This window comes from Ptychodera flava, chromosome 15 (genome assembly GCF_041260155.1).
Source record: "Ptychodera flava strain L36383 chromosome 15, AS_Pfla_20210202, whole genome shotgun sequence".
Lineage (NCBI taxonomy): Eukaryota > Metazoa > Hemichordata > Enteropneusta > Ptychoderidae > Ptychodera > Ptychodera flava.
The window spans coordinates 30,896,416-30,922,405 of NC_091942.1; the positions used below are offsets into that span (position 1 = coordinate 30,896,416).

General features: G+C 35.8%; 1 protein-coding gene and 1 long non-coding RNA gene across 4 annotated transcripts in view; one reads left to right on the forward strand and one right to left on the reverse strand.

The window, feature by feature from the left end:
* Positions 1-2,796: 2,796 nt before the first annotated feature.
* The window catches only part of LOC139151860 (spermatogenesis-associated protein 20-like), a 119,539-nt gene continuing 96,345 nt past the window's right edge, over positions 2,797-25,990 (reverse strand). For all 3 annotated transcript variants that reach the window (XM_070724889.1, XM_070724887.1, XM_070724888.1), the window contains one exon: positions 2,797-4,363. In XM_070724889.1, coding sequence (XP_070580990.1) covers positions 4,109-4,363 — 255 coding nt within the window. In that variant the 3' untranslated portion in view covers positions 2,797-4,108. The remainder of the gene's footprint in view (positions 4,364-25,990) is intronic.
* On the forward strand, positions 6,430-7,817 carry LOC139151863 (uncharacterized). The gene is made up of 3 exons (XR_011556502.1): positions 6,430-6,538; positions 6,818-6,912; positions 7,687-7,817. It is a non-coding gene; the product is annotated as an uncharacterized lncRNA (long non-coding RNA).

Sequence of the window (25,990 nt, forward strand, 5' to 3'; positions counted from 1 at the left end):
ATTAAATGCAGAATTGGACTAGTTTGGATCAGCTTTCATGCATTATAAAACCAGCTAAGTGGCAAAACATTAAAGAGTTACAAAATGTTCAGTTGTTTCGACTGCATTTCATCTTTTTTCTTTTGAAAATTATCTTTGGTTACTTTCATCATGTATGAAAACTTCCAATACATAATTCTTTCATCACTTGGGCTTCGCTGACTGGTCTGATGGTCTGTGGAGGCTGGTTGGTTCTCAATATTGGGAACATAGTATGGTGTGTAAGAGTTAATGATCTCTACAAGCACCATTTTGTTGGTCTGTTGAAATGACTTTCTTAGTCCTGAAATAATCCAGATTGGTCAAATGAGGCTCATCTGATTCCAAGCAGTCAATGAATTGGCCAGTCGGCTACTTTTCATGCCGTCGTCACTTATTTGGTTTACACCGCTTTGTGATACATCTCCAAACAAGGCCCCTGTGGGCCTGAGAATTGACAGAGAACAGAACTTTTGGGTCAACAACAGGTCGGAATGTTCAAACCCGTCGTTAACCTTGAATTTGAAAAAGTGATTTGTCACCAAGTTCATATCTTCTGCCAATGGCATGGGGGTCAAGCAAGACTCTTTTACTGGCAACAGAAAACAGACTTTGATGAGAGACTGATTTGACTGCATAGCCTGATGATTAACAATGCGACGAAGAAGAAAAATTCAGCTTCCCAAAAAATTCCACCAATGGTAGACACACAGACGGGTAGACAGACAGGCTGGCTTCGATGCAGACTAGAGCTGTGATTTATTGCGTTGAAGTGAAGTGAAATGACAACACTGGGCGCAACTACTTGTTTGAAAACTGCAATATAGATAAGATTCTCTGAAAACATCCTTGAGAAAGGAATCGATTTCACGTGGTTAATCCCCTGTCTGACTGATGTTGAGTGTTTATTTCTGAGTGCATTCTCATCGCTAATCCACTTTGCACACTGATCCAATAATCTGTGATAGGGTCGGCTGACCAGATGATCATGTCATCAACCAAGAAATGAATGTCTCATTCAGATCAACTTAAACCAAATTTCAGCAATACCTGATCGCTCAGCTGATTTTCACACGGACAGTTAAACGCACTTTTGGCAATCCCTGGGATCGCCTTTGTTCTAGTATGTAAGATGATTATGGAGGTGTGATAGCCTTTTATTTTCCACTGAAATTGTAATCTAGTAAGTAAATTTTCTGATGAGACAATCTGGTGCCAACACAGGCCTTTAAGTTAAAACTACTGTCCTGCATTGAAGGCAAAAACCTAAGGGCTGACTAACAGAATCAATATGAGAAAACAATGGAAAGTGCAAAAACTTCAAATCTTTTGATGAAGTTGTGAATTTCAATGATGACAGATGCTAAAGAACAGTTTGTTTTACACAAGAATAATTAACCCTTTCACCCCCCAGTTCCCTGTATACAGGTCCAACTTTACCGAGAAAACAATGGATTTGGGACAAACCATGGTGGTGAAAGGGTTAAACCAGTACTAATTTTGTGCACAATGTGATCATAATGACTTCAATTTGCTATAATGATAGTTTTACAGCTGAAATGTCATCCTATATGCTGGCATTCTAGGCTATATACAAAATCCTTGTCCTGTGTATGATGGCACATTTGCTTTTAAAGTCAATTTCTTTTTCATTCTTTACTTGAACCATAACCACTAAGGACAGCACACTCCTTTACTGGCAGGTAGGATCCTAAGTTCAAGTAAATTTACAAAGATATTTATTACTACTGCTAGTTAAAGTGAAATTCTGGCAGACAGATGTACTGCAGACCAGATCCTTCAGTATTAAACTCAGAGATTTTTTCATGGACTAATACTAAAAATGCTTTCCACCCCCAACTTTTGCAGTGGAATGCTCCAAGAAAGTGCAAAGGTCATTACAGATGATCAATAACTATAAAAGTACAATTTTTTCTGTCCTGTCTGACATTTTGTTCATCATACACTTGATGGGCTTGAAAATTGACAACACCAGACATCAATCAGGGAATTAAATACAAACTGACGGAAAGGAAAGTTCATTTCAAAATGTCAAAAACCATACTTGTGCAACAACAACACGGGAACATGTAATTGTAAACATATCAATCCCTGGTTCATCTCTGATGTGTGGTATCTGTTACATTGATGAGGCTTTAATTTGTAAAAGTTCTGAAAACACGGCACTGGGATTACACAAACTATTTGTCTATTACAAAGACCGCCGCAATATATCAAAACCTGATCTCTTGCACCTTACCATTTATGTATAAACTTTCTCACCGCCTACTGACTTCTTCAACTTCTTGCTTCCAGGCTCCTCACGATTCCCAAACATTAAAGAAGACAAAACGATTCTCAAAGATAGTTTTTTTGTTTCCAAAATCTAAATACTTCTATCAATCACATATTCATAGTTTGACTTTTCATCAAATGAATCATTGTTATAGCTTGACAGATAATTATGAAAAATCTGAGTGCAAATGTAGTACACTGGGTCATGTCCCCTTCATGGGACAGTAGAAATCCGTGATTGGCTTAGGTGTCTATATATAGACATGCCCCTTAAAGATAATGTTCAATTGCACTACAGCCTAGCATACATCCACTATACTTAAGTTTTGCCAAAGTGCGAGGTTAGCATTGCTGTAGAACAGAAAATCACTGTAAACCTATTGTTGGCAACTCGGACATTTTCAGACATATTTCATGCTGGATGTCACTGGGGAAGTATGTAATTATTGACTTGAGATAAAATCACAGATAAACGTTTGCATCTTTCATTTCAACCAGCTTTATTAAAATGTACCCAGTAGAAATATCTCCTCTGCAAAGCAAACACAAAAACACAGCTGTGGAGAATGATAACACTGTGATTGCGGTTACAAATTTACTGGATTAAATTGATGACCACAAAATCATGCAGCAAAATGCAAAAAAATTGGAAAGCTTGATATGACTAGAGAAATGAGACACTCTCTGCTGAGTCTTGTCCAAGTCTGCATAAATTACATTTCACAATATAGGTTTGATACAATGCAAAAAGTTAGTAAAAAATTAATTCATTCTGACAGCGGTATTTGTTATTTGAATGGAAAACCTATTCCCAGTAGGTTTCACTTTTCAATCCTATCCTATCCTATCCTATGATTGGCTACTGGAAATCCCTGCACCAAATATCAAAATGTGATTGGCTATTGACAGACCTGATTTGCAAATTTAAATAATCTGACTGGTTGTAAGAATCCATTGTTGCAATTGGTACCAGTCAAAGCTACTCGTAATTAGCAAATTAACACTTACATGTCACCTAGTGTATGAAGTTTGGAATTGCCAAATTCATTGCCAAATTCATTCCAAAATTGATTGATATTGTGTAACTGTTTCTGAAGATCTGAGACACACAATATACTTGTGTAGAAGTCAATAACAATTAATCAACAGTCCTTATTTCTTTGTGTGGTAAGAACATTTCAAACAGTGACTGTAACAATATTTCAAACAGAGCATGCCTGAAAAATAATTCCTAAAATGATGACAGACATGCTTTGATTGTATCTCACATATATTCCTTTACATTTCATTGCAAAATTCATCATCAATCAAAATCTGGGTCAAGCAATCAATATATAATATCTGACCAGTAACCTTGTTAGAACACTTCCACCCCTATTTCAATGTGTAGAGGTCCAATCACACTTCTGAAGACAATAGGGTTGAACCACATGGGACATGGTTAAAGGATTAAATCCCTCACAACCAAACACTGGTACAATCTTATCGTTTTCTATGACAGTATTGGACCCATTTACAAGGATGTAGGGGTGGCAGTGTTTAAAATGCTGTGTCGATAGCCCACCTGCAGAAGTCATGTTTTTGCTAGTAAACTTTAAAAAAATAAAAAAGTACCTTTAAGATGTGCTTTTACTAAAACATTCGCAGATCAATAGCTTGGACACTATACTGTCGTCATTCATGAATAGATGATGCCATGACATGTTAATATCATAAATAACTGCCTTCAACAGGTCAATATGACCACTTCCAGGTCAATATTACACCCAGAATGACCAGTACTGTATTGAATAATCTACTTTGCTGCCAGTAGTTTTTTCAATTCTCCTACACTCGTCACAGGTAACTGGCAGGAGTAATTCTCACAGACGTAGGCTGTAGCTTTCCCGTCCAGCTTCTCCAGTGTGGGCAACACTTCCAGGCTCTTGTACAGGCAGCTATCCTGGTTGCCGTCGGCGAATATCACAACCTTGTTGGGAATGAAGACGGAATGTACACACCGTAGCATTTCCTTCACGTCGTCGGCGTCCCTGTCACCACGGATGATAATCTGCATTGACGAGAGAAGACTAGAAATTCAATACAAGTTGTATGGATGGAATATTTTGAAGGGTATGAGACGCCTCCAGGGTACATGAATTGAAGTTTTTGTGTTGCTTCTATCGAGTGAAGAACATGTAACTCCGTTTCTTGGAATTTCTATCTCATTTGATGATAAAGACCAAGAATAAATTGTCATTTTTTTAGTCTTCAATTTGAAGTAAATTTTGTAATGGTCTTCATTACAACAATTCCTAACTACTTAATGTTGTATATCTGCTACCTTTAAAAAAATTTAAAATTTCATTTAACTAATATGGTTTTGATACAATAATCCAATTTCAGCAGTCAAATAGAATTTTAGTTTTTGGATGATGAAAATACATATTTTTTTCATCAGTTCAATGCCATGGCGGAATAGGTGCAAAATCAGTCTATGTCAGTGAATGACACGAAGGGCAATGACATTGAAGTAGAGTTGTATACGTCACGAACATGGTAATGAGAAACAGATGTAAATTTCACATCTCTAAAAATTAGAATGCTCTAAAAATACATGGTACATCATTCATGTTATTTTCACCGTAGGAACCTTGACACTTCTACACTGAAAGACCACATCCAATTGTTGTTCCTGTTTCTAGTACATCTTACATCAAACCACGACTAGAAGAATGTTGAAGACAAAGCTCCGGATTTTCACGTCAAATAATGATTCTACTGGCTTCACAATATAGTGTAAGCTGATAATATCAGACCAAACCAGCACTGTCACTGAATTTCTAGGAAATTTAATCATCACTTAACTGGTTTAAAGTCAAATATTTGAGTATTCATTCTTATATTTAATTCTTTTTTTCAAACAGTGCACTTGTTTTATCAGGGATTATGGGAAAGCAGTTTTATGGCTTAATATACGTGATTAGTGAAAACTTAATATGCAGTAACATTTATTCATTTCTCTTAGTCTTATTTTCAATTATTTTCTTTATGTTTAAGCAATATTTGGAAAAAAACTTTGTGGTTTCAAAATGTGAGTTATTAATGAAAAATAATATTATGACAAAACAGACAGTAAAAGTCCTGCTAATATGAGCTTTGAAGGTAGGTTTTTTAAAAAACACTAACAAGATATGGATTTTACAAAACACATAAATGCCTTGCACTGCTAAGGCATCAAGCATAACCATATCATACTGGAGATAGCTAGATAGCTGTAGCTGCATCAAAGATAACGAGTCTTTATCTTTTGTACAATGAAATATGTTTTCTTGCTGTCAGTGAATGTGTATAGTCTGCTGGAAAATGAGATATTTTGGTTGATTGAACTCGATAAGTAAATTCTCACTTGGGATATAACAGTGTGCGTGTGAAGAGTATGTTAATTGTGTTTATTATGTCACAGTTTCTGAGTTGGAAAAACTGTTGAAGCTGACACAATGAAGCGCCAATTTCAACAACTCATTACCCATCTACGTCATTTCAAACCACTTCACAGATTTTCTCTTTCAAACTGTGATATTGACTTGACCAATATACAGTGAGTTGGGTGGTGCATACACTGTATGCTGATATTTTTGTATTAATACACCATACTTGTAACAACTACTTCCTGAGCTACCACACTGCATTGTGGGTAACTTGGGAACTGTTATGTCTTTTATTCTCAAGGTTTTAAAATACAAGACAGATGTTGAATGACTTTGTTAATTCAAAAGTTAGCTTTATTAGAATTTAATAATAGCAGATCCTAAAAACCATATATCAATGTGATATTCATTGAAGTAAGTATCCCTATGTAAGACATATATAAATGTGTATTGTGTTTCACAGTGATGTTCCCTGTACCTTGCTTTTTCATCTAATTTTTGAATGACTAGACCTGAATAGATTAAATATATTTTGTTATCAGTCTTGGCTCAGCATTGTCTGGTTCTACCCTACAGACGCCTTTCCTCATCATAAATTTTACTGATATCAATCCATCTTTTTCTAATGGTCTGGCTCTACCAGTTGATAAATGCAATTGAAAGTGCAGTCACCGTTGACAGAGGGACACCAAAAGGCCAGAGGATGGTTAAAATCCTGATATGACCGAAGGGATGCAATTGTCCCAAATCCAGTGATACCGGCGGTTAACTTTACAATATGATATAAACAAGTTGAAAAGTCAAGGTCAGCACATGTGAGTAACACCATCTGCATGGTTTAATATCAAGAATTTTTTCATATTTGTTTTGACAACTTGCATCCAATAACAACTACACAATTGGTCTCTCAGTTTACAGCCCCCCCTAAACTCTCATGTAGATTAGATAACTCGTTGTAACATTGCCGAACAGCTTTATTAATTAACCTTTCATGGCATATTTGATACACATCATTAACTGCAAGTATGGGATATGTCAGATGTAACCACAGAATAACACTATGACAACTCTGTGACATTTCATGACATGCTCAGGATCATGTACCCTTTCAAAGAAACGGAACAGCTGGGATCCTTAGTATTTGAAGAAACTTGGACATTATGACCGTTGCATTGTGGGAGGGCAATAGGTGAGTATCAAGGGACATGAGCTTTCTGATTGGTTGAAAGTGGGTCTGATAGCACACTGGTGGCAAAGCTATTGCAGTGACTGTGTGTAGATTGCATAAAAATCCAAGGTTTGCACTCTGCATGAGGGAGAGGAGAGACAGTCCTGGAGCAAGGCTGACAGGAAATGCGCTGTGATAGTCATTTGCGTGTTGTGAAGATCACAGGACAATTCTATCTCTTTCCAATAAAAAGGTAAATATAGAACTGACAAAGAGATCAGAATCAAGACCTCCACTGCATGGTCTCAAGGGTCGGGAAAGTGTTTTCATGAGGGGCATGGAGTGGAGGTCACATTGTGGGGTGGCGGGGAAGTGGGTTTTTTTTGGGGAGAGCTGGGATACGACAAGAGTTTCATTGTATGCAACTGTCACACAGACAGATCTATATTCTCTTCCCTCTGCAGACCTTGTTAGGGGGTAAGTTGCAGGCAGGGTTCTCCGGATGTCTCTGAAGGCCACCCTGACACTCAATAAGCATGTTCAACTATGGTGGTTTAGCTTTAATTGTTTGTTGTACGCCATGGAGAATGCATAAAAGTCAGCTTGGTTACAAACCATCTGTGTTTGTGGCTGAGGAGATACCAGTCTATAAGTCTGGTCGTCTCACGCTTGACTGGACTTTATGTGCTATGTCATTCTTCACTACATTATACCTGTCAACTTTTTTGGCGGCTGAGCCGATTGTATTCAGTGTTTGAGACTTCAGTGATGATAAGTGATTGATAATTATTACAGGCGCTTGTCACAAGAGGATGGGTCTACGGATCAGAATACACTGCAGTGGAAGATGATGAAAAGACTGACCACATGATGAAAGAAACTGACGAGAAATCCAATGCCTTCTATCAAAAGAGAACAGAAAGTAGACCTAGAAAAGTGTGACAGCTTCGATGAACTTAACAAAATGGCTGCAAGTGAAGTGTAAAGTGGCAATTTTAAGCTGGAAATTAAGAAATGAAAGAAAAGTTGGAATCAAAAACAGGTGGAAGAACTGGTCAACATTTGAACTCTATGATTCTTTTACATGTATGACAGATCAAGCATGGTTTGTATTCTTGAGACATATGTCATTCAAACTTGGAGTTGACTGTTAAATTTGCCTATTCCTTTGAAGAGATAGGCTAGAATCTAGTTGGACATTTCATGCCTCTGTACATCAAGGCTAGATTCTCAACTATTGCAAGACTATTAGGATGAAGCGTCTTGCCAGTATGACCCTCCTGACTATGCAAGTCCTGTGAATAATTGAAGGGCTTGTACATTTGAACCCTCAGGGAAACTGAACACAAGGCACTGTGGCTTTATCTTCTTATTTGTTATTCTGTTATTCTGAGACACAAGTCTGACGTTGAAGGTGTCGGTGGACCTGGAATGATTACTTTACGGAATTTTCTTTTTGCAGAAAAACAGTAGAAAAATGATCAAAATTTATGAGGGTGCTTTTATTATCTCACTGATGATATTTTGTAATTATGTGAAAAAATTTGGCTCAGACTGAAACTATGTAATGTACAATTATACAGTTATATGCCGAGTCTCCTTAATTTATAGCTTTGCTTCTGAAAATTCCGACGAAAATTATAAAAGGGGGTATTTTACCAAGGTATGCTGAGGCCATGTGCCGCTTCAGAATAAATAAATAATGCATTTTGGGAATTGGTAGATTGCTCGATGGATTGGCAGTATCAGTAGGATGCTGATTGGATTGATGAATCCTTAATACTTACTTCCAAGAACCAAATTGAATGTCCTTGGTATCACTTTATAAATTACCCACAGTCCTATAGTGCGTCTGAATCTTTACCATTGATATTACTAGTACACACTACTGTATTAAAACAAAATGGATCTTTTCACAATTCTGTCGCTGTATATAACTCTGGCAATAGTATGATCAAAATACTCAATTTTTTACAAAAGGATTGAACGATGATGCATTCACGTTTGTTGGAAAAAAGAGAAGTAAAAATAGATATTATACCATACCATACCAGTATATTGATGGTGCAAATACAGTCACTGTGATCTCATTGGTTGAGACGTGAAAATAGCTGTGCTATATTTGGGATACCGCATGGCTGGAACACGCACAAGTTCTCGGCAAGAGAAAAATTCATTTATTGATGTCGCATGCCTGAATTTGAATACATAGTTCTGATATAATAACAATAAACCGCCTCCGCAATGGGTATACCACTCATATAGACCACTGTTCACTCCATATGTGCACTCACTATCGCTTTTGAATAATTGTTGTGAACTGGTAAAAATCTTGTAGTATACAGTCCTTGGGTATGGTTTATTGCTTCAGGTAGTATGTGCCTCAAAAATGAAAGACTTGACCTTTTGCTCAAACTTTCCTAATGAAACTGTCGACCATTCTCTTACCAAATCAACGCTAAAAATCAGGGGTCACCATGCAAAGTTTGGAACTAGCAAAACAAATTACCCAACATTTTGTGACATTTGAAATTCAAAATGGCTGCCATCCCTGTGTTACTGAACTCTATGGGGAAAATTAAATTATGGATTTTGAAAAACTAAAACGGTAAAAGTTTTTCTTTCTCCAAGAGCTTTGAAATGAGCCCAAACAAGTGGTAGATCAGAAAAGAATTGTAGAAATTTGAGAGTTTGAATATCTGTCCCTGAAGTGCAGTCTACCTTAAATATTACACAAGAGCAGACATGAATACATTTTATCCCTTTTGACTTGCAGAGTGCCATAAATCAAACAACCCTTGAAATATCCTAGGTGATGTACTCTGATGTATGCTAAAGTTGATAGTTTTGTGGCAGCTCTTTGTAATAAGTTTGAAATCTGATCTGATAACTGATAATCAAAACCACTTCCGTAAAATCTTTAACGAAACAGAAGTTTGTACAGAGGAACAATTTATTTTTGAAACCTTTGCTGTTCAATATTAATAAGAATTCAAGTTTAGACTATCCACCATTCTGCTTACATTTTGATTTGCATACATGTAACTCTTCTGTGGATTATAAAAGACAATATTAGGTCCCTAAATGCAGGATCACTGCGTGTAGATTGAGGTCTTTGTAATATATTACCATTCATGAAATTTGCCGACAGCTATTTAGTTCTTATAGATACCAAGCGATTTAGTTTAAATACAGTCATCACTTAAATAATTGTTGATTGTACTCAAATGAAACCTGAAAAATTTAGCCTTTTTCAGTAAGACTTTGCATAGTGACAAAGAAACGGACACATTTCTATGAGATAGTGTCACAGAAAAAAATTTTGTCTATATCATAATGCATTATGAGTGGACGACTGGAATGTAAAAAATGAATTTTATATATTACTAATTGGATTTGTCACATATTTTGTCACAAGATATGACCTATGAGGAATGGTGTGTGAGTCATTTGTTGCTAATAGCAACAACTGCACATCACCTGCACATTATCACAACCAGTTATTTTTGTGTTATTGTGAATTAAGATATTATTTTGATCTGCTTTGGTACTGTGATGTGACAGTGGTTTAATATTTAATGCCTCAAAATCTGTTACTTAGATTTCAGAATTGGTTTAATCTCAGGTCACAGTTACAGACCACAAATGGAAAAGTCCACAATTATTACATGCACCTTGAGTGTGTGGTGATTGTGGAAGGCGATCAAAGCATGATATTCTCATAGGATATCAGATAGTGCCAGGTCACTGGTTGGCTAAAGAGAGCATTATATTTGCTGGCTTCAGGAAGAGGAATGTGATTACATACACCTTGTGTTAAATCATATTTCAAAGAAAAACTTGGTTTGATTGGTTTTATATGCCAGTCTAGTCAAAATCACAATCTGCATAAAATTGGTAAAAAGAACCAATCAAGAAATTTGATAGTGTTAAAAGTTTGCAGATTCGGTGGTGGGAACATGCTACTGTGTTGTTTTTGGTCAATCACTTTTGTATTACTAAGCTGTCTGCAAACAAATAACTTGAAAACTTATAGGTAATAATGATCAGTTTTCTGGAATCTTACTTTGACTTTCTTAACACCAGTGTCAAGAACTGTGTTTTGTATGGAAAGCTTTCTGGCCTTGTTATAACTTTATGGTTAAACAAGTCATCGTTGATGACACAGTCCCCACTTGTTAATGGGTATTTGATTACAAGTCCTCAGAGAGGATAGAGTCCTCTTCATTAATTAGGTCTGTGATAAAAATACTTTGATACAGATGGCGCTCAATGGCCAAGAATGAGTTCCATGGTGATGAAAACATAAAACCAATGTAGGCCACCATCCTAAAGGTCATTAAATGAGTCAACTAGGAATTAATCAACAGGATGTTGCAAAACATTTTTGCATCCTATCATAACACTGATAGATTATCACTGGTACCATACTTTATAAGTTTGATGCAGTGCTTCTGGACATTCACCCTAAAAACAAAAGTTCATCATGTAAATGCAAATTGGCATTAATTTAATTTGTTGTATCGTATCACAAAACAAATCGATGTGCATATGTATGACATAGGTCAATATCCTTGTACCAACTTGAATAAAATTGGTTGAGATATGCCTGAGTTATGGCTTCGTACATAAAAATCGTAACAAAATGGCCGCACGGCAGCCATATTGGATCGTATCACAAAACCAATTGACGTGCATATCTATGACATTGGTCAATGTCCTTGTACCAACTTTGAATAAAATTGGTTGAAACATGCCTGAGTTAGTCTCTGTACATGAAAAAATCGTAATAAAATGGCCGCCTGGCAGCCATATTGGATCGTATCAGAAAACAAATCGACATGCATATGTATGACATAGGTCGATGTCCTTGTACCAACTTTGTATAAAATCAGTTGAGATATGCCCGAGTTATGGCTTTGTACATGAAAAAATCGTAACAAAATGGCTGCCTGGCGGCCATATTGGGTCGTATCACAAAACAAATCAGCATGCATATCTATGACATTGGTCAATGTCCTTGTACCAACTTTGAATAAAATCGGTTGAAACATGTCTGAGTTATGGCTCTGTACATGAAAAAATCGTAATAACATGGCTGCCTGGCGGCCATATTGGATCGTATCACAAATCAAATTGACGTGCATATGTATGACATATGGAGTAATCCTTGTACCAAGTTTGAATGAAATCGCTCCAGGCATCTCTGAGATATCTGCGTGAACGGACGGACGCACGGACGGACGGACGGACGCACGCACGCACGGACGCACGCACGGACATGACCAAACCTATAAGTCCCCCCGGACGGTGTCCGTGGGGACTAACAACTGTTTTTGACATGCAAAGTTCATAACTAATGAATGTAGTAATATAATTCTAATATTAATATGTAATAATTAATGTCATGAAATATAATAAAATAATATCAAATTGAATGTTTATTAGCAATAGTCAGGTTGCATACTGATACCTGACAATGATGGATTTTCTCAATTTTCATCATTGGATTTGAAATCCAGGTCTGGAAAACTGTTCACATGACCCAGATTTGTAATGAATATCAAACTACAGTGGGTACGATTCATCGACATGAATGCAGCTTCATACTGCAAATCAATTGCTGAAACAGCCTCAGGCACTGACAGCGTGGTATCATCGCATCAAAAGCAACCATTGGCACAAAGAGATACATGTATAATATGTGTGGAAATGCTGGACTTGTAATTGGTTCTGAGAGATCAAAGCACAGTGAGACAACAATGCAAGTCATCAAAGCATATATGATGAAATTTTCAATGAATGGGTATGGGTTAGTGAGATGGTATGGTGGTAGGTGTTATAAACAAGGCAGGAATGTATGATTGGGCGTGGGGGTGGCGATCACAAACTTGGATTAAATGCTGTCCTTGATTTAAAATATTAGTTAATGATAGGTCCACTTGTTGGGTATTAGATCCAAATACTGTCTGAAATTGATCTTGCTTCCTTCCTCCTTTGAGCGATGCTTTTAAAATGGTGTACATACTAAAACCACAGATACATATATACCAATAGCACAGTTTGTCTACTGTCCACCAGCTGATCCAAAGTTCTGGCAACCAGCTGACTGCAAGACAGGGCATGACTGCCTGTGTTATTGCATAGAAATGACACAATCCTAAAGAACTAGGATACCAAAGAATGATATACACACACATCCTGCTTGATGTTTGAGCATCTTCCTAATTCTCGATGACCCTTGATATTTTCAGAGATGCACTTCACACGTTGGCGCGCAACAGCCTGTGAATGGATCAACAAGTTGGAGGGAAAAAATGATGATACTGTGCATGAGAATGTCTAGAAGTAATTTTATTAACCCTTTTTTGCTACCAGACATTGGTATTGCCATTGTTTTTGATAACTTGGGTGGACCTATACACAGATCGATGGAGGCGAAACAGTTAACAGAATTCTCTTACACCTGTAAAATGTGAATTTACAAAAGTAATTAGTTTTGACCCAGGTTCTATATTTTTATGACACCTTTCCGTCGGTATACCTGTGAACATATTTATAAGACGAGTGACTCCAGAAGTGATACCATTCACAAAGATAATCCTGCAGCTAGCAAATTAGCTGTGTTCAGTTATCCTTCAAACAAAGTACATGTACCCAAAGGCAAATATTGCCTACATACGTATGTCGTCCAAGCCATGTATCATACGGAGATGAAGTTTAATTTTGACCCCGCCTATGAAATTAACAGTCATTGTATGATAAAAACTCAGCCCTAATTCCTGTCGCAAACAGTGTAATTAACTTGTGCATCATTATTTTTAATCATAGGTTTCAATAAATTCTATATTTCAGTTCCCCAGGGCTCATAGAATAATTTCTGAAAATTAATTGTAATTCCTGTACTGCAAAGCATGAATAATTTAGTAGCGGTCACAAAGTCATTGACAATAACGCTGACCTACTATAAAATAACACCTGATCAAATATTTAGTTGTTCCATTTTTTTATCAGAATAACTGGTCAGGATACTGACTGCACAGCAACAAAATAATTTGATGACCTACAAATTTAGTTATTTGTTTCCTCATGTAATATTTTCACATATTCACGTTGGAGGCAAATAATTTTTGTTTGGACAATTACCAAAGCCATATTGTTACACCCCATAACTTAATTGAAATGAATTGGGTGGAACAGCGCTTGCCGTTTGAAGTGATGAAACTGGATGACCTCTGACCCCATGACACCCTTGTAGTTCGTCTTATCCTTGCATTTTTTTTAGAAGTTTCTTGTCTGACCCTCAATGGAAACTGAAACGTTCAGCATAATATTGATGAATTGACAAATTTTCCAAACAGAAGGAAAACATACTACAGACAAAGGAAAGGGGTCAATCTTTTGCTCGGTAAAGAAAATATAGATAAAGTGTTTCATTTTCAAATTCCTGTATTAAAACTGCCCATATATTTTTGATGCAACCAAGATCTACATCTCCAAAAACAGCTGTGCTGTAATGTTTTCTTTAGACTGAGATCGATTTTTCTCTGATATAATAGTTCAATACATGTCTTTTATCAAACTTGTTAAAATTCCGCCAGGCTGTTGTTTCATACATTGTTGTCCCATCAATTTATCATGTCGTCTATAAACTAAAATCTGCCGGGCGAAAATATTTTTTCAGCAGCTGATGTGCAGTTTTAAATCCACGATGCAAACATCACCCTGAGGATTAAAGAGTATTTTTTTTTAGAAATTGTTGAAATGTGAGTGTCTGGCGGGTTCTTTCATCATTGAAATGTAGGTCTCTCATCATTGTGTACGGTGTTTGGCAAGGTCTCAGGGTTAGTAGACAGGTGGTACCAGACTATCAAAGGAAAACACTGCTAGTTGACGTGCGTGGAATCTATTAGGACTTGATTTTAAGCGTACACGTACCTATCCCTTGGATTGTTATCGTGGATTGAAAGCGGCATGATAATGTATCCTCCTTTATTCAAGAATAGTCTTTTGTCTTTGCTAATATTCCATCAACTCAAAGTACTCTATATACAGTCATAGTGTGACAAGCTGTCATTTTGAATACATTAAATAACTGTTGTAGCAAAAATTTCTGTGTTGAAAGAAATTTCACGGACAGGGTAACTTTGGGATGAGTGTAAAAAATTTTCAGTAATTTCATTCTAGACAATAATGTTTGTCAGATTTTTTTGGCGTAGGTACAGAAGCGGTACCTACCTAATATAAAAATTTTATATTTTTTTTTTATGAACAGTGAAATCTCCCATTGTTGCATGGTTAGTGATGACTTGAAGTCTAGATTTTACGAATTATCCACAATAATAGAGGAATTACATATACAGGCAGTGTTAACAGAACAAATTCTGAGCATTTCTACATGCTCTCAGAAGATATCAATAAACTTTGTAGGTTTCCTGTCCTAACCTTTGTCTTCTCCCAAGAGTATGTTGAAATGTCAAATGTAAGATAGTGGCCTTGCCAACACAATGTGGTGTGGATCACATGTAATATTATTGTTGACAAATGAATTCTGAGGTAGACAAACATCAAACGGCATACAATAACATGGGACATCACAAACACACAGGCTGTATTGACAGGAATATTTACATGATTTGGGAGAAAAAAAGAAAAACGCATCAAAAGTTACAATTTATGGAGTTTAAGAAGGTACAAGTAACCTCTCTAGTGTATCATCCAGGCACAAGTCAAATTGGTCATGCAATATTTTGATTCACTGATTAATTATTGAAGTTTAATTATCTTTGTAAAAAAATATGTTTAATATAGCTACCTGTTTTTCATTGTAATTTTAAATATTTCACCTTTTAGTCATAATTCAGAACATGATAGTTTCATTTTACAAGATGATTTTATATAGTATTGTTCAAATGCATGATCATATTGAATACATTTTTTTCAAATCCTGAGGACAACAAAAGAAGCATACAATCTAAAATGTACACCCCCCCTGGACCAGTATCTGGTCACTTTTATAAAAAACGACACTCGCGCTTCATCGGCAACTCCGATACTAGAACAACGCCATGTTTTTTGGCACTGGAGGTCTGACATAACAAACAATCATAAATCAGGGTCAATTGGGAAAAGGTCAAAGTGAAAGAGATCCCCCAGCAATCGGGTGCGCTAGACCAGTATGCTGTCATTTGGACCAGTAACCGGTCATATTGCAACACTTCCACAAGCTCTGTCATCATGCATATTTTCATAAAATATTTGGCTCCTTATTAGTAGAGATACCTTTTTTCATGAAGGGAAAAGTTTTAAAAGAGATTGAAATAAAAAGTACGCAATTTCAGATGCCCCGGTAAATTATGAATACGAGAATTTCCAGAGCAAAAAAAGCACTGAAGTCGGTACTTTATTGCCAACAGTGCACTGCAGTGCCAACGTACGGGTATAGCAAGTCTAGGTGACCGGTTTACAGGTCTACAGTATCCCTCCCGACATATGGGAAAGGCGCGTAAATGTTTGCGTCAGTTTTGAAATCTGATATATGAACCTGTTCATGATGATATGACAAGTACAAAAGCAGCAATTTTGGTAGAAAAACTACAAAATAGTGACAGCAGGGCGATGTTAAAAGTGCGGCTCTTGCGTAGCCACCGTAACATGTGCAGTAGAAGGTTACAACGATTGTACACACTTCTTGAATTCCGACGATTCCGCTCAAGTTCAATACGTACTGCGCCGAAACTTCAACAGATTATCAATGAATGTATCCATCAAACACGGCAATTATTGAATATTGTATTGGTATTGCGAGAAAAAAATGAGGAACGTCTTTCCGCGAAGTGACCGGGTAATAGTACCGACCGGATACTGGTTCAGGGGTTGTATACAAAACAGAAACAAATATTCCAATGGCATAAATACCTTTTATAACACTATTTCACAATTAAACATTTAAAAAGGGATTTCAAAGTCTTTTGTTTCAGAATGGCAATGTTTCATTACAATTTTTCAATTCTTTCAAAGGTGGCAACTTATGCTCATTTTCTTGATGGAAAAAATGAACGCTTTTTAATGAAAATATATGTATAGTACACATACTACCTGTAAAGTTAACTTTTTTGTTTGTTTTTTTTTAATGATGCTAAACAAACATAAATGCATTTGAAGCAGAAATTGATATGATCTGTTTTGGATTCATTTCTGTGACAAAATCTATCCAACAAGATACATTCTGAAATTTTTATACACTGAACAGTGTCAGAGACATTCAAATGTTGAGCAGATTTATCAAAATCTTGTGTTGAGACACTACACTGTTTGGAATTCTGTCCAAGCTCAGATGAACTTCTGATCATTGTCAAGTTTGAACATCTTTCTAACACTTTGGCAAAACTTACATTGAACCTATCAGGAAACTAGAAACATATTTGAAATTTGCATAGAAAATCAAAATTAAAAAAAATGATTTGGATTAGTTTGCTTGATTGTGTTTATATTCAAACTAAATTCAGACATGAAAATGGTGATTGGGAGGGCATGAAGCATCTGAGTGTAGAGATAGCCCTGTCCCATATTCTGTCATGCCAAGGTGATATGTACATACAATAATGTGATTATCAAGTATGATCTATACAAACTATAGCGGCCACTGTTTTCTCAGTAATAACAACAATTAATTTTTTATTGAAAAGATCATGGCCAACAGATATTGCTATCTGGAACTCATGCATAAAAAGGATAACAGCCCTAGTTCAATTTTCATCCACTCAATTCTTCATCAATTTTTCATCACTACCTCGTTTTGAATGCATTAAACAATACGATTTATGGGTGTGGACAGACTAATTAGCTGTGTGAGGAAAACTTCCAAAAGTGAAATCATTTTCACAGCTCGTTGGACAACAATGAATGTTTTTTTTTTCAAATTTGAATTCTCCTTAATGACTAGCTCTCAATGATCCATGAGGTGTGATTGGTGTGATGTAGAATGAGGTGAAGGTCACAGCCGTTTTTGTTGGTTATTCCCATCATTTGTGAAATTCAACAATCGCTTGAATGGTTCACAATGCCACACCTAAACTGACTTTGAAAATGATATCTATCTCAATAAAATATAGATGAGTTCAGGGCGACATCATGATAATATGGATGCAAATATGGATTCATATTCATATGGATGAAAATATTGGATGATTTCCGATTGAGATATCATCCATATAGAATACCGTAAAAACCCTCTCAATTCAGCCGCCCTATTTTTTTCTCAAAACATAATTTATTTTTAATACCCTTATCACTTCAACCACTGATGGGCATTGGGACTTTCTCAGTCTCTAATAATGCGACCAACCAATCATAACAAACTCTTTTCAAAATTTCATTTTTGATAAAATACACAGAACAATACAATACTACAGCAAAGAATGTCTGAGTTGGGACTTCAGGAAAGTCACCGTTATATATTTCAATCATCCAAGTTGGTAAGCATATCACTTATGAACTGTCAAAAAAGACTGTCAAAAAAGCTGAAATCCCTAATAATTTGACTGTAAAAATTATTATGGCTTGGTTAATTTTCTAATAATTTGACAATCTAAAATCGTAATTATTTTATCTGGTGGAATTGATATGGTTTTTATGGTATGGACATGGTAAAGGTAGAAAGAAGTGGGACAGAAAGCAGGTCACTTTTATACCACTGTGTGGTCTAATGTTTGGCATTTCTGAAATACAAGAATGAAAAGATCAAACTCTGTTTGCAGCTATCAATCCGCAGGTACTTCAACAACCATTGTGTGCTGTTTCTGCTGCTCTGACTTTGGGAGAAACAGAATGGAGTGCTTCAGAATGGCATCAACATAGACAAAGTGTATACGTCGTTAACATACACAATTATAGTGATACATATCTAGGTCATTAAAACTGATGATTGAAATGACGTGAGATGTTTAGCCTTGAGAATGTTGGATTTAGACTTCATCAAGATTGAGACTTATCACATGCTGAATTTTGCCGGAAGTGTGCAGTCACACTTGTCGAGCTGGAAACCTGCGAGTCTGACCAAACCTATCAGTGCTGTTCTGAAATTTCCCCTGTATGTGCAGACTGTAAATCTTTCAAATTTTTAACCAAAACTATTCCCCAAATACATAAGTAAAGTAAGGGTCTCTATATATGCGTGGACATTTTGATAACATGTGGAGTTAAAAACTTCATGGCTTGCTAACTTTGCTGATTTTTTTAAAACTGAAACTATCAAATAAATTTATCCCAGTCAGTAAACTATACATAGATGTCTACTTCATCCTAGACAGGCAGAAAAGCCAAATTATAAACAATTTAGTCACCTTACAGAACCTTGCTGATTGTACAAGCCACTCCTTCAGCAAGCTGACTGGCACAGGAATGTAGACTTTTGTCCATTGAGGGTTTCAGTGTTTTAAGTGCTACACTGCTGGGGGTAACATAAATACACTTTAAGGTTTTATTAATTGTAATTTCAATACTTCTGTTTGTAGGGCTCTTTCCGGTCCCTCTCAACAGCTATGGAGTGTCATATTTTGTAGATTGGTGGTGAACAATGCAGCATTGCTAAGGTCTTGAAAGAAAAGAGTCATTTCTAGATTCTTGTCAACACAGAATAAAACTCAACGTAACTAGACTTCTACCTGAGGAAAATTTGAGAGTTTATCAAATTTCAAGTAGTCAGGGCGACTAAATGTATATATGAGCCGTATATTATGCTTGATTTTCAGAATCAATGTATTAATTTATATAGAGCAAATTAATGAGCATATGAAAATCTACGAATGATAAGTATCAATAGAGAATATTCATAGATCACTACCAAATATTACTATGTGATGAGCTGTGATCTGGAAACTCCTTGCAACTTTATACAATTTTCTTGCACAAAAAACTGAATAGGAAGCATTTTTTCTACAACACCTGCTTTAGAACTCTTTTATAGGAAGTCCAAATTTGTCGCTGTTCAGAGAAATTTACGAACCTGACAATGAATACTAGTAATTGCATCTGACAACATCCACTTTATCCCTGTATGATATACCATCCCCGCTTGTTGCTACATTTGGATACCTAAATACAAACAGCCTTGTTGAACAAATGCTGCAAGAAAAACAAAACAATGAAGACAAAATGACCAGTTTTTTGCTCACGTGTTTACACACATGAGCATATGTCGCAGCGATGTCTGTCTGTCTGTCTGTCTGTCTGTCTGTCTGTCTGTTGGTCCGATATCTCAAAAATGGCTTATCAGATCAGAATCAAATCTGGTACATATATTCAGTTAGCAAATGGCAAGAACTGATTAGTTTTGGGTGGGTGTGGCTTGCATACTTTTTGCTCATTTGCATAATTAATGATTTTAGAAAAAATGGATATACATTAAAAAGGACTACACACAATTTGATGAGATTTGCTACAAATGTTGATCACACCAAGATATATCAGCAGTGGGAGCCATTAAGGGGTGACATGAAAGATAGTTGCTAATTTGCATATTTAATGAACTTTCCTAATTAGGGATATATGTCTGATTTGACGCGATCAAAATTGACCAAACTTGGTATGTAGATTAAAGATACTATTATTTAACATTATTGAAAGTCATCAAGCGTTTTAACTTTAGCCAATTCCTAATTTGCATATTTAATGAACTTTGCTAATTAGGGATATATATTTGAATTGACTGGACTGACGTTGATGAAACTTGCTACATGTATTTGAAGCTACTATGATACAACATTTTGAAAGTCTTTAAGCATTTTTTTTCAGCCTATTCCGAATTTGCATATTTAATGAACTTTCCCAATTAGGGATATATATCTGAATTAACTTGATTGTAGTTGAAACTTGCTATATACATCAAAGATACTGTGATATAACATTATTGAAAGTCAAAAGACATTTTTACTTCAGCCAATTCCTAATTTGCATATTAAATGAATTTTCATAATTAGGGATATTTATCTGAATTGACTTGATCAAAATTGATGAAACTTGCTATGTACATTAAAGACACTATAATACAATATTATTGAAAGTCATTAAGCATTTTCTCTTCAGCCAATACCTAATCTGCATATTTAATGAACTTTCCTAATTAGAGATATATATCTGAATTGACTTGACCAAAGTTGACAAAACTTGCTACATATATTGCAGATACAACATTATTGACAATCATTAAGCATTTTTACTTAAGTCAATTCCTAATTTACATATTTAATGAACTTTGCTTATTAGGGATATATACTGGGATTTACTTGATCAAAGTTGGCAAAACATGCTATGTACATTGATGATTATACCTGGTTAAAACAATATCGAAAGTCATTTCACATTTTCATGTCAGCTAATTTATAATTTGCATATCTAATGAGCTTTCACAGTTCGGCATATCTTGAAGGACTTGGCCAACGGTAATTACACTTGCTATATAAAATGGTGATACAATGACAGCAGTCAAAGAACTTTAATATTTTTATTTCAGCTAATTACACATTTGTATACTTCATGACCTTTTAGAATTAATCGGCGGTGACTATTGTTCATTATGTTGATCATAATACTTTCAATGAAGTTGCAAACATGTGGCAAGGTTCAAATTTACACATAACTGCAATATGTAATGAAACATGTGAGCATTTTCAGTTCATATCTGGTTAACTTATCAAACACTAATTTCTGATTAGGAACGGGGAGGGGGGGAGGAGTGCTGTTAAATGACTTTGGGGACACAAGACTCTTATGAAAAGTTTTGAGAAATGATAATTTTCAAAGACTACACTTAATTTTATCACAAGTTAATTGTTAATTGGATATTTTATCATGCACTGACTTCCATCACTATAGCATCCCTGTAGGAAACCAAATCACCATATCATTTGTTAGCTGTGTTCTGTCCTCCAATACATGTAATATGATTATCTCAGCCTTCATTGAGATTATGTAGCACTTTACTAGCACACAGTCCACCAGGCTTTTTATGTCCACTTTCAAGGGCGGTTTTGTTTTGAAATCCCTTGGAAATGGGAGTGAGTGGAAGAGTCTGCTAGGATCACGTGCAGAATTACAACTCACTTAGCTACCTTATTTGACCACTCAAGCACATTACATTGTATTAATGTAAGAATATGGATTGTAATGTCTGATCCAGACGCAGCTGGGTTTTTTCCAACGCCCACTGAGATCTGCAGTCTGGCCTTTCAGTGAAATTGGCACAGAGATACCCAGGTATGTATATTTAGAAACATATTACTGGATGTTTCCAAGGGTTCACTTTCAGGAATTTGTCCATCATCTATCAAACAAATCATTACCCTTCAATAATGGAAAAAGAGTAGGAAAGGATGGTTTTCAAATTGCACCAGAAGGAGTGTTCTGAACAGGTTTCACTTTCCTGAGAAAATTCCAAAATACAAAAGATATACATGCACAGAAATCTCTGATTACAATGTTGTGAAATTGGTTAGTTGGCGTTTACTAATGGAAGCATGGATATAACTAATTGAATGCTGTTGACAATGCACATTGAGCAAAGCACAATCCCTCCACTTGTATGTGTGTAGATGAATCTTGTGCAGATAAACCATACCACACACACACAGCCCCATCAGCCTGCTCATCAGTTATAATTAAGTAAGTTAAATTAAAATGACAGCACTGATTAAAACTACACTGAACCATTTTGTGTTTAATGAAGAAAAACAAACGAATCTTATTTTGGCCAATGAACTACCGGTACTTTTAGCTATTTATAACAAGAAAACAAACAAAATTATCTCACTTACTGATGTTAAGATCACCAAAGTTCTTTATCTAGATGTTGCATATAAATTGTAAATTCACGAAAAAGCTTTGCATAGTAAAACAGCAATTTCAATTAACCACGATCCACTTCCTCTTAGTTACTTTCAGGTGCGTTGATGGGGAAATTGAAAGTATCATGCAGTTGTGATATGGAAAATTCTGACTGGTATTAAGTTTCACACTTTTTTGGCAAAGCAAATGCTAATTACTGTGGATGGTTCAAAATGAGTGCACAGGTACGTGGCTTACTACAATGACATGACAACTGAAAATTATATTTCAGTGACAGATCTTGTAGAGTGAAATCAAGTAATTAAAAATACTTCTGCTTCTGTTAATATACCCCATGCAGCCACTTTATTACCGTTACAGTAATTTGGTCAAATCTTGTTTTATAGATCTACTGGTATACACGTGAAAATAGCAGCAAAGGAGTTAGATCTGCTGTTTGTGAAATTTATTCTAAATTATTTTCATGAGTCAAAATCGTTAAGATGTTATACAGGTACGATTCTAAGAAATAATTTCACAAGCACAGACAAGCATGGGAAACGTACACAGATTCAGATATGTTTTTCAAATTACTACAACGAAATGACTGTTTTACTTTACTCATACAGAAAGGGCAGATGCCCGGAACAAACTGCAATCTGTGGGCGGATAGGTCGTCCTACTTTTTACCACAGGGTGAATCAGGTATCAAGGGAGGGTTCAACTGTGACAAGGGTGGAAACTAGCGGTGTTAATGGAGCTGGGAGAGCTTGAAAGTTCATCAAAGGATGTCATCAGGGTTAACACTTTGATAAGTGTGTCTGACCAATCACGAACTTGATTGATAATACCGGTCTCTGAAAATGGCTGAATAATCTACCTTAATTGGAGACTGTACATATTATTAATGAGGCATCACTGAGAAAAAAAATTACATACATCAGGTTGGTTGTTTTAGTCTTAGAGTTCAAATTATTTTCTGCATTGCACTCATTGCAGCGCAATTTATTAACACAATGACATATGGCAAAATTTAATACTGACAAGTAACTAGGACTGTTGTCTTTCTAAACTGTGACGTAACCCATTGTGTGAGTTTACAAAACATACTGAGTACAGACTCCTGGGAATGTCCAGTAAGTCTCAAGAGAAGCACTGAAGTCATCATGGAAAGCGATCAGACTCACACTGTAATACATCAACAGACTCAGTGAATGTGAGATGATCAGAGTTGGCAGACAACTCATCTCACCCATCAACAGTGAAAATCCCACGAGAGAGGAGCCGCAAATTACGGCCAAGTGCTTCTGATCTCATTTCCGTGACCTCCTAATCTAAACGAGGAAAACTGCTTTTCTTGAACTTCATTATTCTGCCTGCAGAACAAGGCTTGGGCAAGAAATGCAGTGAAGCTGGAGTGACAATTGCTGGAGCTTGAACAGCTAATCTCATCTATCTAGATGATGTCGTCAGCCAATTTCAAACACAAAAACTTGTATAATGCAAAATCAGCGTTACATCTTCTTGCATCATGTCTATTTTAAACCTGACACAATCAAAACTACAGTTACTTGTGGAGAATAAATATCTTTTTAGCCCATGTGTTATTATCACCTCTTTCATTCAAGTGGAGTTCAATGACATCTATTTTTGACCAGTTTTCACGGAAAAAAAAAATTCCGCAAAATTACATGGATAAACTCTAAATTCAGACCAGATAATAATTGCTCTCTCATAGGGCTTATGTTTCAGTAAATGTAGCATGTGCACTTGTCTGAAATTGACACTTTCATTTTTCTGATACTGTATTATTTCCATAAGTTTGTAACATTGTTACAGTGAAAGTTCATTAAATATGCAATTAGTGACTACCTGACATGAAACTGCAAAATGTCTTTTCATGTGTCCATATCTTGCTTTGATCACCCTGGGAAGTAAAACTCATGAAATTGATATCAGCTATTAACATGATAAAGGCAACAATTCACAAGTTCTTTTCATATGCAAATTACATATTATTTGTCATGAAATTGCGGTATGTCTTTCAGTCACTCATATAAGTTATTAGCAATATCTGTACTAAATTCCCATAAATTTGCTACAGTCATCTTTGGTGTATAGCTTTATTATTTAATATGCAAATCAGCAATAGGATGACATGGAACTCCTGAATATCCTTCATGTAGCTTTATTGTACATAGCAAATTCCTCTACCGGTAACTTTGGTTGAGTCCTTTCAGATATATATGTATCTCTCATTGTTAGATATCCTTAAATATGGAAATGTTATGACCATATAAATGCCACAGGACCTTGACCTATCTGATCAATGTAGCAAGATTCATGAGCTTTGATTTAGTCAATCCCAGAATATGACTTCTTATTAATTCATTATGTAAATCATCATTAATTATGCATATATAAAAATGCAAATTCATTATGCAAATCATTATTAATTATGCATGTATAAAAATGAAAAGATCTCACTTTTTGCAACTTGAAAACAGAATCTATGTATTCTGACTCTATGAGATGTTCTTGAGATAATTACATCAACAGGAAGACACCAAAGACTTAGACAGACACTCACAGATTAATACAACAACTTTTTACATTCATTAACATGTCAGCTAAAAAAGGAAATGCCCAACTTACAATGCATGACTTTGCCCCTACAAAATCAGGGGTACTTTCCAAGAACTACTCGTAACCTGAAACGGTTCGTGGACAGAAAGCTTTGCATCTATCTCAAGGGTGCATGGATCTTTTAAAAGGATTGATAGCCTTTTGCATTATATTTTCCAGTTTTTGCATATTCATGTCGTTCTGCCTTCTGCCAGGTTTGTTCTGGTCAAACAGCAGAATACCCATTGCCATATACATTCCCATCAGACAAAGACCCAGCTGAAAGTGCTGTGGCACTTGTAAAAATTTTCTTTATCTGAAATCATATTCACAAAGTTTACTGTTCTGTTTATAATAATATACCTTATTCTGATGAAAGTACTGAGAAAAAGGTTTTTTGATCTGGTGAGGAACATGCATGATTGTTTGGGAGGGATGGGGATTATGATATCATGATTGTATCAGCAGATGAGACAGTGTTGATATACTGACAATAATCAAATAAAACCTTAATGATTCACGACTATAAAAAATGCATTGGACCAGGTATATGACAGGACAGAGAGTAATTCTTTGGAAATGATGTGCAAGAGAGTCTGGCTGAGGCATTGTGATTAACCCACTTTGCAGTCAGCAAAGTTAGCTTGCTTAT